We start from the raw sequence: 15,510 nt of genomic DNA, 5'->3' as shown, positions 1-15,510 counted from the left end.
AATATAGCAACTTAAATTAACTAATATATATAATTTATTTTTCATATCTTTCCCTTTAAAAAATATTCAGTTCCGTGAAAGAAGTATTCTCGCTGCTTTTGAAGATTAGAGAGGAGAAACAATCACTATTTTTGTAAATACAAGGATTGGGGGGAGTCAGCAAATAGGTGCTTTAATTTCTTAAGCTTTGAATTTTAATTCAGTTTGCTTCATCTTCAATATTTAAGTTTTTCCCTTTTGATAAATTTATGTTCAAGTAACAGAAATCAGCAAGACAAAAGCAAATGTAAAGTGAAAATTAGCGTAGAATTGGTTTGCCCATGTTATTCAGTTTTCCTGTTCTTCGCACTCTACCGGGTATGTTTTCCCTATTCAGCGGAGGGAATGGAGAGGCTCTGAAGGTTGAGAGTGCGACCGGTGGACTCTCACAAGAAGGAGCTTACCCTGGGCACGGAATCACCGCGCCTGAAAAGCAATGTTTCCTCCCCCTCTTTCCTTTCTCCTCCCTCCTCGCCAAGGGTTGCAAGGGAAGCGGGAGGAATGACGTCAGGGTGAGATTCCCTGTAGACATTCCACCGGCTGGAGAAAGGTTCCCGGACATTCGGCGGCAAACGATTGGAAGTATTCGCGCGCTGGAAGCAAGGAAATGTATGCATCGAAATTGGTTTGGAAGAAAATTGGGAAGAAATGTGTATATATATAAATATTTTTTTTAAAAAAAAAAAGAAATACAGCCGGGTCATCTGCTATTACCTAGATGACCCAGAGTATACGCCGCTGATTTGTATATGTTTCTCTATTGTTGTTTTAAGTCTACTTGCTGCACAGACAGACTATTCGGTACTGGATCTATATTTTAAACTAGAATCCGAAGCAACGTGCCTCCACCGGGTGTTGAGCCCGGGACCCCTTGATTACAACATCCTGTTTAAGAACAGATATTAATGACATATAAGTTCTTAAATACGCGTATGTGTTAACATAACTTATGACAGCTGAATGAAAGGATAAGTTTTTCCTACATCCTGCCAATCACTGAAAGTTTAAGAACATTAGTAGAAATATTACTTGAGGCATGCACAGTGGCAACGATTAGACGGGGGGGGGGGGTAGAGGAACAGTTGCCCTCCCACTATGTTAAACCTTATCTCCCAAGGGAAACCCCCAGTTTTGACACCTTGCCCCATCAGTTTTGGAACTCAATCGCCGCCACTGAGTATGCATCGCATAAATATTTACAGTAATATCATATAATCTTATATTACGTTATTACAACACTTCGTATTCGGTAAATTAAAAAGAAAACATAATCAGGAAGGGGTGGGATTTGAACCTACGATGTTTCGATCTTGACGAAAACAGTAAAAAATGAAAAGTGTTGTCATCTAACCAACTACTCCAGGAGATTTCTAACGAAAACCTCAGTAAAGCACGTTGATCTCAGTTGAAGAAACCTTGTGCCGGAGTTTCGAACCATTTTTCGCCAATAACCAAGGAAAAGAGACACTTTGCAGAATCGTTTGGTGTTGTGCAAGGTATCTTTCATAAAAATTTCGTATAAAATCATCATGAATTTGCCTCCTTGCATTCAAATGTGACGGCAATTCTTTCCAAGTGGATGAGAACTTGTTCAGTGTTTCAAAATGCACATAAATTTACCTCTTTTCAAATTCAGAGCGAGGAATCTTGAAATATTTTCAACATTCGTATTTCTACTTAACATTTTTTTGTCTACTCATGTATTTTATTAGTGCTTTAGGGTATCTTTACTTTATGGAATGTGAAAGAATGACAAAAAAATTCACGAGCGTTTTCATTCAGGAAGAAGAAATGTTGCAAAGTTGGCTACTCTTAGTTGGCTCTGAAGCGCTATGCTGCCAAATTTACGAATTCCGGACTTTGAAATTTTTCAGGGCGGTCAAATAAGAAGTTGCGAAGTGTACATAATATATTCATACCGAACTGTTATTGGGAGGGATTGTATATTTTTATCAGGTCCCCCACCAGAGAAAGGTGCACTTTTTTCACTTTTCTAACTTTTTAATCATTTCTAGAAAAAAAGGGGGGCATGTCTAAGGGTTGAAACTTGGTGAATGAGCACATCTATATCAGAACTCTTTATCCAGTAAAGCTCAACTTCTTGACCATTTCCCTTCTTGCAAATATTATCTGCTAAAATCAGGACTTTTAGTGTCAATGACCTACTTTTTCAAACGTAAATTTCACCCTTTCATAAATCATATGTAACAATGGCTAATACACAGTCTTGTAGCTTACAGTTTGCTGATCATTTTGGTTTTTGTTCCACATCGATAGGATAATTAGGGGCTGAGATATTTCAGATTCGGTAACCCCTTACGACACCACCAAATGGCGGATCTTTGAAAACAAATATGGCTGCCACTCGAAACCTACAGCTACTAAAATTAAAATAATGACTGTTTTCAACTAACAACAGGGTAAAGTAACTGCACAGAAAAAAATAGATTTTTTAAAAATTGTCGAGCATGGCATGGCATGGATTGTCTCGTAGATATTGATCAATGAAATCATCTGCATCTATCAACTGCATATCTGAATATATACATGGTGTTCATCAAGTCCCGGTACCATTACAAAAGCACATAGCTCGGAAACTACTTGCAATAGAACAATGCTGTTGATTGCAAAATGAGCTACAACTCTCCACGTTTATATGCCATACACCTATGTTGTTCCCAGAACAACAAGGTGGTAATCCACTTCTGCCCATACATGCCCCAGCATATCAACAGTTAGGACACGCTCTGTTATTCTTCTTCGAAGAGTAGCAACATCTGGAACAGCAGTGTGTTAAACACACTCTTTGACATAACCCCAGAAGAAATCCAAGGGTGTGATATCGAGGAATAGGTCCATCATGGCCTATCCACCTGCCAGGGAAATGCCTATCCAGAAAACCTCGAACATCCTTGTACCAATGAGGGGGTGCCCCACCTTGTTGAAAAATTATGGTTGGTTGGAATTCCTCCTATATATATGCCATCCAAATATTGTGTGGCCACGGTGGCTCAGTCGGTAACGCATCTGACTACCATGCTCAAGGTCCCGGGTTCGATCCCCGGACGGTTCAAATCCGGGAACTTTTCTAATGTTGGAAGTGGCCCCGGCGCCCACCCAGTGTCAAAATGACATGGGTACCTGGGGGAAACCCTGGGAGGTAAAGGCGGTCAGGGGTGTGATGCTGATCACATCACCCCCACTCACGACCGGATCAAGAAAGTGTGGGACGTTACCCCCACACCCCCTATACGCCTTCATGGCGTGGTGCTAAGCACAGGGGAGCACTTTACCTTTACCTTTTTTACCATCCAAATATTGAGATATCCATTCTGTGTGTATTTACTTAAGTGTCAAAAACGTATCCAGACATCCGTCAATGGGATTCTGTTTATATATGCCAGTTGATTATCTGGATATCAGCATATCTATCAACTGAATTATCTGTATTGCCAGAAGAGAAAAATGCAGCTGTAGCGAAATGCAGCTGTAGCGAAATTGTTGCAAGTAGCTACAAGAATTTTGTAGTGAAGCTATAGCTGCAGCTGAAAATTTTGTACAGCAACAGTAGCATCACTACAAGTAGTGCACTACTTCTGACCAATGAAAATTTATGATACACAAACTGTCATTACATGATTGGAGCTTACGACATACATTAACAGGGTATAGTGAGGACCAATTTTTATCTTTCATAGAAGTCCAAAGATGTGGCTGAGCATGGGTGCATTCAGTGATCTCACCACCATATTTTCTAGGCTCAAGTCATGGTCTTGTCACGGGTGTATCTTTGTGAGTGACACTTCATCAACTTCACCATATTATCATTCACCCTCACTGTCATGATTTGCAGAAAATAAAATAAAATACAAAAGCCCAAAGAATCTGGTTAAACTTTCATTATAAATTCTAAATGTCATTGATCGAAGTCTCTCTCTTTTGTACAGTTTCATTAGAATTTTCAGTTGGAGTAAATTTTATAAGTAGTGGCTTTCCCCAGTGGTGAAAAAGAGAACTCCATGGTGAATCTATATTGGCATCCTTATTACTTACTTTCTTCTTTGTCTTATTTTATATGAAGCTAGAAGCATTTAACGGAGTGCCTACCAATGATTGTTTTGGCTGACTACAGTAAATGGGAGAAGATGAGATAAGGATGGCTGAAACAAGTGAAGATTGCCTTATAAAATCAGAAACATGAACAACAAGATTTCTGAATATCTGAGACCCAACTTAGTGTGCTAGAATTCAAGTCTCATCTGAGAATTTAGTAAAGTTAATTCACTAGTTCCAACTGTGATGTGGTTGCATATATTCATGAAAAAATCTTTGAAATCTTCTTCAATCTCTCGAACACTCATGGTGTCAAAATGAGGTGTCAACAGGAAAAATGTTATTGAGAAAAGATGTTTTTTTCTCAATGATATGTACACACTGTGAAAAACTGTGGGGTGAAACACTGCACTGGTTCAAAACTAAGAAGAGAAAACAAAAGGCGGGTGTTTATAACTCAAATTGAAACAGAACAAGACTGAACCCATTCCACACGAGATGAGACAAGACTGTTATGTCTTGCCTTGTCTCATACAACCAATAAAAAGGCAATGACTGATTCCACATCAAATCATCCAGAAAAAATTCAAAATGCAATCCACTGATTCAGATTTTCATGAAACTTGGTGTATTTGTTAATACATACCAAGGTATAAACACATGCAAAAATTTTCACCTCTACACCTCAAAGTTACTGAGAAACAGGAGGCTGAAGTTAGAGAATTTTGCACAGATCGGTCATTCCCGAGACCATGGTAGTGGCCTGCAGTGCTTATCAGAGAAAGTTATATCTCAAGAGTCAAATCAATATCAATTTCATCAATATATGCATATTTCATTTTAAAAGTTGTTACCACGATTCCTTTGCACTGAGAGTCAGAAAAAAATATTCTATTGTACATAATGTTGATTTTTTTTGTGTCAACTTTTGACGTTACTAAAATTGCATTATCACTAAAAGGCATTGCAGTTATCATGCCAATTTTTTGCTTCAAATTGAACTTTAAAGTATGTCCTAAAAAAAAAAAAAAAAAAAAAAAAAAAAAAAAAAAAAAAAAAGGTGGCTTTCTCACTGCTTCTATTAATAAATCTTAATTAAAACAAATTTTATGTACATTCATACCAACTCATCACCAAAAAATGAAATTTTCAAACTGACCATTTCAGATTTTCATTAAATTTGGTGGGATGGTAGAAGACATGAAGTAACTTACATATGTAAAATTTTAGCCCTCAGTGATACATGGTATTCATACAGCAGGGTTGCTAACCTTATAACAACTGTAAAATTTAGGTGCTTACAAAGTCAAATAAAACAATTCAGAACTCAACCTCCATCCAAGTGTTCTTCAACATTTGACGAGTGACGGAGCCACATGCATCGATAATTCTTTCACGGAGATCATTGAGGTCTTGCACAGGTGTTTGGTAAACCATAGTCTTCACATAACCCCAAAGGAGTCTAATCTGGTAACTGTGGTGGCCATTTAATGGGTCCACCCCTCCCAATCCAATTACCAGCGAATTTGTTATTAAGGAAGTTAGTAACACAACGGGCATAATGTGGGGGGCCCCATCCTGCTGAAACATGTACCCATGAGGTATACGAGGTACAGCATACTGTTGCAACATTTGCAGGTAACTTGCACCTGTAACTGTAGCTTCCTCAAAGAAAAAGGGCCCAATTACGGAATCTCGTGTCAAACCACACCACACATTCAACTTGGGGCTGTCGCGTTCATGTTCAACAACTGCATGGGGATTCTGCTCACCCCATATTCTACAGTCATGCCTATGCACTTTTCCGGAAATGTGGAAGGTAGCCTCATCTGAAAATGTTACGAGTGTCAGGAATTCATTATCATCAATGCATGATAGCACTTCACTAGCATAATCAAACCTAGCGGGTTTATCACTGCACTTTAGTTTCTGAACAAGCTGTAACTTGTAGGATCTAAGCCTTAACCTTTTATTTACGATATCATGCACAGTAGAACGTGGAATTTGAAGTTGAGAACTAGCACGTCTCACAGATTTACGCAGGCTTCTCTGGAAAGCTTCCTGAACTGCAACCACTTTATCCTCGCTCTCACGCTTCCGACCACTACCTTTATTCCTCAACAAAGACACTGTCTCCAGCAATTGTTCATTCAACAATGTAGACATTCTGGTGCTTCCTGTCAATATTGTTGCCGGAATCTTCTTTGTACCATTACAGGAGACTTCAATTCTGCCAACCAAAAGCAGCACTCAACTTTCTGACGAACAGTAAACGGCGCCATTGTACAGACTACTCATGAACAAAGCCACGCATGCACTTAATTATGTTACGATTTTTTCCCTTCTGGTGGTAAAAAAAATTCCTTTCTTCCATCTGCCAAATAAACGTTATTTGACATTTGTATCATTAACGATTGTTGAGTTATTTAAATTCTTTATTGGTATATTTTTTCTCGGACACACTGTATAATATGAAATACAAGAGATAAAATAAATGCATGCTCAATGTTATTTAGTTGAGAGGCAATTTGGCTAAAATTTAGTTTCTATTGCTTCATCTGCTATATTATATACAGGGTGTCTCATAAGTAATAGCGCAAACTGACACAGGTGAAAGTACACAATAATAGAAGCAAAAAAGTCTCGATAAACATGGGTCTGCAAACGAGCCGTTTTCGAGATAATCGTGAATGTGTGATTACAAGCTGCCATGACTTCATTGTTTGCAAACGTAGTCCTAGTTGGTAAAATGCTAATAATGTATGGTTAGAAGCCGTCACTGATTGCATTTTGTAAACACCGAGTGCTTTACTCCTTGTGCGTTTTGAGGTTTGCTCTTTGTTTACAAAACAGATCATTTCTGAGAGGTGGCGTTGTACTCAAACAGGATGGATACAATCAGTACACAGTTAGAGTAGAATGTTCAATAAAAGCAAGGAGATCTCCAATTACTTTTCTGACTGCATTATTAGAATTTTACCAACAAGGACGACGTTTACAAATAATGAAGTCAGTGGAGGCTTGTAATCACACATTCGCAATTATCTCGAAAATGGCTCGTTTTGCAGCCCGTGTTTACAGAGACTTTTTTGCTTCTACTATTGTGTACTTTCACCTGTCAGTTTGCACTATTACTTTTGAAGCACCCTGTATATATATTATCTGTAGTTCTTTAAATAATGGTTTGCATGGTGCATGTGTTAGCACATTCGTGAGCATTAACTTGCTCATTACCATGTTTAAAGTAATAAACAACAAAGCTCATAAAGTTTATTCAACACTGGTGATGGTCCCTTGGATCCTCTATATGATTATATAAAAAAGGTAAAGTGCTCCCCTGTGCTTAGCACCACGCCATGAAGGCATATATGGGGTGTGGGGGTAACGCCCCACACTTTCTTGATCCGGTCGTGAGTGGGGGTGATGTGATCAGCATCACGCCCCTGACTGCATTTACCCCCCAGAGTTTCCCCCAGGTACCCATGTTATTCGATGCTGGTTGGGCCGCCTCCGTTAGAAAAGTTCCCGGATTTGAACCGGCCGGGGATCGAACCCGGTACATTTAGCATGGTAGTCAGACGCGTTACTGACTAAGCCATGTTTATTAAAATTATTTATGTTCGTCAATTCACTTTCTATTAAAAGATGAACAATTTGTAATAATAACCTTTGTACAATGTTGATTATGTTTTATGTTATTCATTTTTGCTATGTGCTGGATAAACGATGTAATATTAGGAATTTTTGATGTTGCTATGGTGACAAAACTCAGCCATTTAATAGCTGTATGTGTGATGAAACTAGTCAAGAGTGAATCACATTTTTTCATGATAACTGGCCTCCATACAATAGGAGTAATGACCTTGATTTGTAATCAAGGGGTCCCAGGTTTGATACCCAGTCGAGGCATATAGTGGTTCGAACCCCACTTTAAACTATCGATCCAGCCCCAATTAGTCTTCGGTGCAAGATTTAAAAACAAAATTGTACAACATTGTTTCATTTCTAATACATAAACCCACAGAAGTAATATTTTCACCTTTGTGTTTTCTTTAAAGATATTTATAATCCAATCGAAATTGTATAATATGATTATGAAAAGACTATTACAAGAGTGCAAAATAAGTGAACAAAAATAAACTTCACTTTCCATAGAAAATGGAATTTATTTTCATTTCCAAATAACAATCAAGTAACAAAAGAAGCACTTAATAATCTCTGGCTTTGCATGTTTGAATTACTTGACTTTTCCACCCATCCCTGGCTTTTCCAGATCAGTGAAAATTCTGAAAGGGCTTTCACCATACATCTCATACGTGTGCAACAATTTCCTCTTATACACATTCACCTGCTTGATATTTCCAAAACTATGCATTTCTACAACATTGCAAATGAAAGACATACATTGATGCAAGCAATCAAAATTTTGAAATTACATTTTAGCTAACATTAACAGTATTTAAAGCTTTGGTCCAGCATTTAGTAATAAAGCTGATGTAAGATGATTGCATAATAATGTATGATATCACACAGTGATAAAACATGTTGTAACAGTTCGCAGTAATGTCAAACTTGCTTTTACAATATAAATATTTAATATCCCGCATTATTAAATTAGTTTTCTTTGGGTAGAGGTTATTAAAAGTTGTACTGAAAGTTTTGCATGTCAAATGTTTTCACATAATAGATTGTTATTTTGGCCTACGTTTGATTGCTTAATTTCAAATTCATCATGGTACACAGGCATTTTTTTCATTTATGTCTGTTAACGCATACCTCGAAGTTTTAGCAATTAATTACTGCATCCTTGCTTGAGAATAGTATTTCACTTCCACATACTTTTACATGATTCATCTCTTGCAACCAGCCATTTATTTACAGTTGTCTTTGTTACAGACTGATGCTACCATCTAGGTCACATGCATGTGGTGAGAAGGGATTTCACAGTTTGGTTAGGCAAGCCAGGTTTAGGGCCCTGAGCATTCAAATAACATTTCTAAGTGCTTTTATGGTTAGGTTAGGCAAGCCAGGTTTAGAGCTTTTAGCATTACAATAACATCCCTAAATGCTTTCAACAACTCATGTTGGTGCTGGTCTCAAACAAGACACCCACCCCTTCTAGTCTCGTGTCGGCAGTAGTCTGTGAAATGTCTTGTGAATGGGAAACGGGGATATATGCATAATGTACCTGTTACATACTCTTTTCACTGTTAAATAGGTCTTTCCAGAACTGCAAACAGCGCTAATTACTTTCAGACAGCTTCAAATTTACATTCACGATCATTTCCACTATTCTGCGATACTTTCTCGTTCTTCTATGAATGAAAAATGCCCTGTCAATGGGAAGCCTAGATGCTTGAGAAAGGTACTTACATATTTTTTCACAAATAAATTGTACTTTTTGGAACTCCAAACATAAGTAATATCTTTTTCCAAGGTTCAAACTTACTGTAACAATCATTTCTACAATTCTGCAACACTTCGTCTTTTGGCCAAAGTTCCTTTTGTTTTATTGCAATTTCATCATGCTACGAAAGCAATTTTAACAGGGTTCAATTTCGATGTACGTCTGTTAACACATACTGCGGAGTTTTAGCGATTACTTAAGATTTTGTTCAATATATGCTATCGTGGTTAGGTTAGGTTCCCTTAGCATTAACATAAAGTCCCTAAATGCATTCTACTAAGGTTCCGATTTACTTCTACATTCATTCCCACGCTTCTACGATATTTACTGTCGCTTCTCGACGGAGAATATCTTGTCCATGAGAAGTGCATGTAAATATCAAGTTTGGTTCTTTTCAACATAAATAACTTTTTCGAGTCCAAACAGTGTTCATTATTTTAAGGAAGGTTCAAATTTCGTGTGACAATGTTTTCTAAAATTCTACGATAATTAGTCTTTGTGCTAGGAGAAATCATAAAACAATCGAAACCGTTACCCATCTTTCTCCTACGAAACTTGGAAAAAAATCATTAAACATTCGGAATTGTTACCATTACTTCTTCTTTCCACTTGCCACCATTGTGCATGGTGCTCCTGAACAGCATCAAAATCCTCTTTATTTGGGGGGGGGGGGGGATATCTCTCTTTGCTACTGAATCATATTTGATGTGACATGACTTGCCAGTTAAATTTTATACATTAGTTGCAAAATGTCACATAACAAAGTCCAATTTAAAATAATGTTGTGGATCATGACCAGGCACATTGTGGGCAAACATGTACTGTAGTAAGAAGTGTGAAAGTTTTAGCAGGAGCCGTTTCTATAGTTTACCAATCTGTGTAGTAACTCTTATGTCTATACAATAAAATATACACTCTTGATATTTTACCCACAAAAAGTTTCTTCTGCAACTATTACAAGCATTTGAATTGATTCAGTTTATTTCACTTCATTTGACTAATCACGAGGATGAGTGAGTGATGATATGATGAAGGGACACTCACAAAGAACACCCATGCCCAATCTAGGATTCGAAACCAGGACCCCTGGTGTTGTAGCATGATGTGATAACCACGGAGGTCAGCACAGGCATTTGCAAGTGTAGCTACATGTATTTTAATGAACATAACATTCAACAGAAAAAATATAGACAAAACTATTATGAAGCACCTTATGGTAGTTCAATCTGTCCCCTCCCTGGACGCATGCACTTTTGAGACAACTATTCTTTATACTCAAAAGTTAAAAAAAAAAACAACTACATAAATGTACGGGAGACTGTTGTACACCATTAACCATGCATCCCCATGGTCCAGCATTTGTGAACCTACACACTTTAATTATAGAAGTTTCAAGGAACAAATCTAAACAGGAAAGTACTTACTTTACATCGTCACCAGGAAAATCGCCCTTGTTACCTACTGCACAGTTGGACAGAGACAATTCATCTGTAGGGCACCGTCCCACTTTCATTCGCTGAAAAGTAAAACATTGCATAATGCTGTATTACTTGTTCATAATAATGGGGTGGGAGGGGAAGTAAAAAAAATAATAATAATTATAATTTTATTTCCGTTGACTCAACGCTAGCTTTTGTACAGAATATATAATTAATGCATGATGAAAGTTATTTGAAAATTCATGTAATATTATGTAACACAATACCTTTACGCAGACAATAATTCTACTACCACAATGCAATTTGTCAGTCTTTCCCTAGCCATTCTTATTCTAAATAACACTCTTTACAAAAGGTGTTACCAAAGACCGTAATTTAGAATAATAATAGGTAACAGTTTCATTAATCGCAGACACATTTCTTCAATTTTACACAAGAAACTAATTACGGAAATGAGTTTCTCCAAGGTTTACAATGTTCGTCGAGGTATTTTCTTTCATCGTGGAATATATTTAACCGGGAAATCATGTATTTTTCAAGAGAAATATCTCACCAATGCACAATTGTCATTGCTTTCATTTGCTTGCCCTACGACAACAGGATGCTCCGTACGTTTGATGACGTAAGCCCCTGTCAGTTTCAAACCCCCTTTTCTTTGCTATGCTTGCCTAACGTAACCAAACCTAACCTTATTGGAAATGGTTCGTGGGGTTATCCGTGTATGGTTCGTGGGGCTACCTACCCGTGCATAATGTACAATTTGCACAAGTGACGAACACGATAGTAGGTATTTTTCGGTGAAGGATGTTCAAAACACTGCATGCCCACTACAGTAGTCAAGATTTGCCTGCCATATTCTGTTATGGAAGCGAAGCGGAGTCAAAGAAATTACTCTCTATGGGGAAAATTGGGTAAAAATCTGATATTCCACGGACACCTATAACTTCTTCGTTTTGTCAATTTTTGACATTTGTACTTACCTATCTGCTTCGCGGAACATTCTTTAACGTGTATTCACGTTTTTTTGATCAAAGTAATTGCAATTTTTTTTAAAAAAAGTGTTTTTGTAACTGAAGAACATACGTTTCTGCAAATGGTTTGTGGGGCTATGTGGCAATGGTTCGTGGGGCTATGTGAGAATGGTGTGTGGGGCTATGCATATTTTTTCGAAACAAATTTGGTAAATATGCGATATTGCCCGAACACCTCTCACTCGTTTATTTCGTTAATTTTAGCACTGATACATACCTATTCTGCATTGTGGAAGATTCTTTAAGTTGTAGTTATGCATTTTTCCATACAATAGTGTCAACTTTTCATATTACGAGTCATTACTTGTATTCCTTGTTCCACTTGGGTAACAGACAATATGGCGTGCACTCGTCATGGATCATCACGTGCCGTGCTTGTGTTTTGTCGATTTGGAGTGGGTATGCAGTGTTTCAACCTTCTTCACCGAAAAATAACTACTTTTGTGTTCATTATGTCATCACAAACCATTGACGGATAGCCCCACAAACCATTGACAGATAGCCCCAAAAACCATTGATGGATAGCCCCAAAAACCATTCACGATAGCCCCACGGACCATTTCCGGCAAGGTTAGTTTAGGCTGGGTTGGTTAAATAAGCATAGTTAAAAAAAAAAACGTAAGAAAAAGGGACGTTTGGAAACACTGGCGAAACCATGTGACTTTCGACGCTCGTGCCATCTGCAGGTACATAATGGAAACAACGGCATAATGTCAGAAAACGCAAGTTCCTCACATAAAAAGTTATTATTTCTTGATCTGCAGCATTCTATGGTGAAGTTTTCAGTTTCCGCGAAAGAAAATAGCTCGAAGAACTTCGACAATGCTACAGAAACTGATTTCAGTAAGTAGTTTTTCCTGTAAATTTGAAGAAATCCGTTCGGTCGATATCGCATATTTACCACCAATTTTTCACTACTGTAACCTATACGTGACCCTACCTAACCTAACCGGGAATGGTTCATGGGGCTATGCGTCAATGGTTGAATTTCCGCTATGAAACATTCCCACATCACACAAAACACCTTCCAGATGTTAGACAATGCTACAGGAACTTATTACAGTAAGTAGTTTCTTCTGTAAAAATGAAGAAATCTGTCCGGGGAATATCAGATTAGTACCGAGAAAATTGTGTTGTTTTTTTCGTGTAAAAAGCATAATGGCATATGTTCCGCAATACACAATTGGTAAGTTCGAAACATGCGAAACACAAACTATCCGATTTTAACGTGTCTCCGATCTATGAAACTGGTACCGAATATTGGTAAGGTTACAAAGTTTTTAAGCAATATTCGCTTTCGCATTACTCTTCTATTTCCAACTATACGTCAGGAACTATTGTAATTTACATGGTGTTGTGTAGCTTTCTGTTACATCATGCAATGACGTTATCTGCCTGTTCTTTTAAAACATAATTGCTTATTTTAAGCGCAATATCGATTGTCTTCCCGGTGTCCAAAATAAAATATCTTACAATACCTACTTTGTCAGTCTTGTTTCCCATCAGAGCATTGCTAAAAAATAAAGAATAGCCTTACCATTAATACAAAAAATAAAGTATTATTACTCACCATAGGTGGCATGTTTGAGATATTCTTCTTATTTATTTAGGAAAGACATACAAATATAACAACTTGACACAAATACAGTTATTACGAACTCCCGTCGGAAAACACACCAACCTAGCTGCTCCTCTGCTTTCGTCTGCAACAAACTGTTGCCAGAGCGTACGTTACAGCAGTCACTGGCCATCTAGCAGAAAACACGAAAAAATCAATGCTCCATATTTGTAGGTCACGCCCCCTCACTTTTTCAGCACATAGCGAAGCTCTCGTATTTTTATTATTTCGTCTCGCTTTTCTTCCACTTTTTGATTAATCACGACGATGAAGATGAGTGTTAATTAATGAAATTGATAGATGGACATATCAAGAACATCCATGGACATTGGTCAGGATTACTATATTTTTATTTTATGAAGTAAAAAGAGGACATCTTATTTTTATATTTACAGCAAAAATAATTGATTTAAACCACATAATACATTTATACGTCAACATGTTTCTTTATGCTTCATTACAACTTTGGAATAGGTCATCTTTACAGTACTTTCTGACGGTTCAATAAAACATTTTACAAAATACCCTTTAAGTTCATCTGTCTAATCTTACATTTTCGTTTATAATGCCCTGAGATGTAGTTTAACGCTTGATATTCTTGGTATTTTGACATAATTCAATGGCTATTATCTCCTGAGTATAAATCAAAATATATTCATTTGGTCATTGTCGTGCCGCTCGAAAGTATGCCCATGTAGAGGTTGGAATCACGAATCTGCGTAACCCCTTAACTCAAGGGCCTAGCGCATTTAGTGGTTTTCCAAGCTGACGTTTTCTCACATCAATAGAGCTAACTCTGGTCAGCATCGTGTTATCGAGAACAGATGCATGTCCTCATAACGTGGCACCTCTCCGTCTGCAGTGAATATCAGTATATGCTTTCATACAATATTCGCTTCTCTGTAGTTTGCTAAGGTGATAAGTAGGGCCCGGACTTTTTGGATTTTATAGACATCATTTTAGGCTTTATAAAAAGATGATTTGTGCAAAGGCAAGTCATGGATTCTTCATCAGGACAATGTTCCTGCCACATGGCATTGTTAGTCAAGGCTTTTTTTTTGGCAAAGAATGGGATCCCGGTGTTAGAACATCCACCCTATTCGCCGGATCTTACTCCGTGCGACCCTTCCCCCCCACCCAAAGGTCAAATCAGCACTGAAAAGAACCAGATTTACGACCGTAGAATCTGTGAAAACAAAAGCGACGGGGGTCATGAACATGGTTTCAGGAAATGATTTCCAGCACTGCTACCAGCAATGGAAGATTCGTATGGAGCGGTGTATCGATAGTGCAGGTGAGTACTTTGAAGGGGATAATGTTCGCATTGTAAAAAATAACCAATAAAAGATTTTGTAGCAACAGTCCGGATTTTTCTAGCCACACCTCGTATATGTTAGAATAGTGACGTTACCAAGTAAGGAATAAAATAGGTTAAAACTTGAGAATCCGGGCCCTAGTGATAAGTTATAGCCCGATAAGTGTTAAAGTGTTGATAAAATGTTATTAGTGTTGTAATAATGCCACAACGTAAGTACACTTTAGAACAAAAGTTTGTGCGCGATTCTTATATGAAAACAAACTCCTGCAGAAGTGTCAGAGAACGATTTTTAAGTGAACTTTTTAAGAGGTATGGATAATGTGTGGGATGTGGGTGGCAGTATAAGGCAAACATTCGCAACATCTCCTGTGACAAAGGTATGACACTATTTCACGCATTATTTGCAGTAAATCTATGTGCTTCAGTTGAGGGATTACACATATCCGACATCGCCGGCAAGCGGCGTGATTTCAGTCGCTACACGGACATGCGTTCGAAAGGCACAATAACATAACCAACTGGAGTCAGTGGCGACTCGTGGCTTTTTGGGGGCGTAGGAAGAAGTTATGGTAATCCGAGGAATGTTTGAAAAATTGTGTACGATG

General features: G+C 37.7%; 1 protein-coding gene across 1 annotated transcript in view; it reads right to left on the bottom strand.

Moving 5' to 3' along the window:
* The window catches only part of LOC145979760 (vesicle-fusing ATPase 1-like), a 96,134-nt gene extending 82,444 nt beyond the window's left edge, over positions 1 to 13,690 (bottom strand). The window contains exons 1-2 of the mRNA XM_083112745.1: positions 13,540 to 13,690; positions 10,924 to 11,015 (exon numbers count right to left, since the gene is read on the bottom strand). Of these exons, the coding sequence (XP_082968871.1) occupies positions 10,924 to 11,015; positions 13,540 to 13,551 (104 nt within the window). The 5' untranslated portion in view covers positions 13,552 to 13,690. The remainder of the gene's footprint in view (positions 1 to 10,923; positions 11,016 to 13,539) is intronic.
* Positions 13,691 to 15,510: the final 1,820 nt, after the last annotated feature.

The sequence above is a fragment of the Lepisma saccharinum genome, chromosome 26, assembly GCF_977018435.1.
Source record: "Lepisma saccharinum chromosome 26, izLepSacc3.1, whole genome shotgun sequence".
NCBI classification, from domain to species: Eukaryota; Metazoa; Arthropoda; class Insecta; order Zygentoma; family Lepismatidae; genus Lepisma; species Lepisma saccharinum.
Note: the sequence above shows the minus strand (reverse complement) of the source record. Positions and strands in the feature narration are given on the sequence as shown.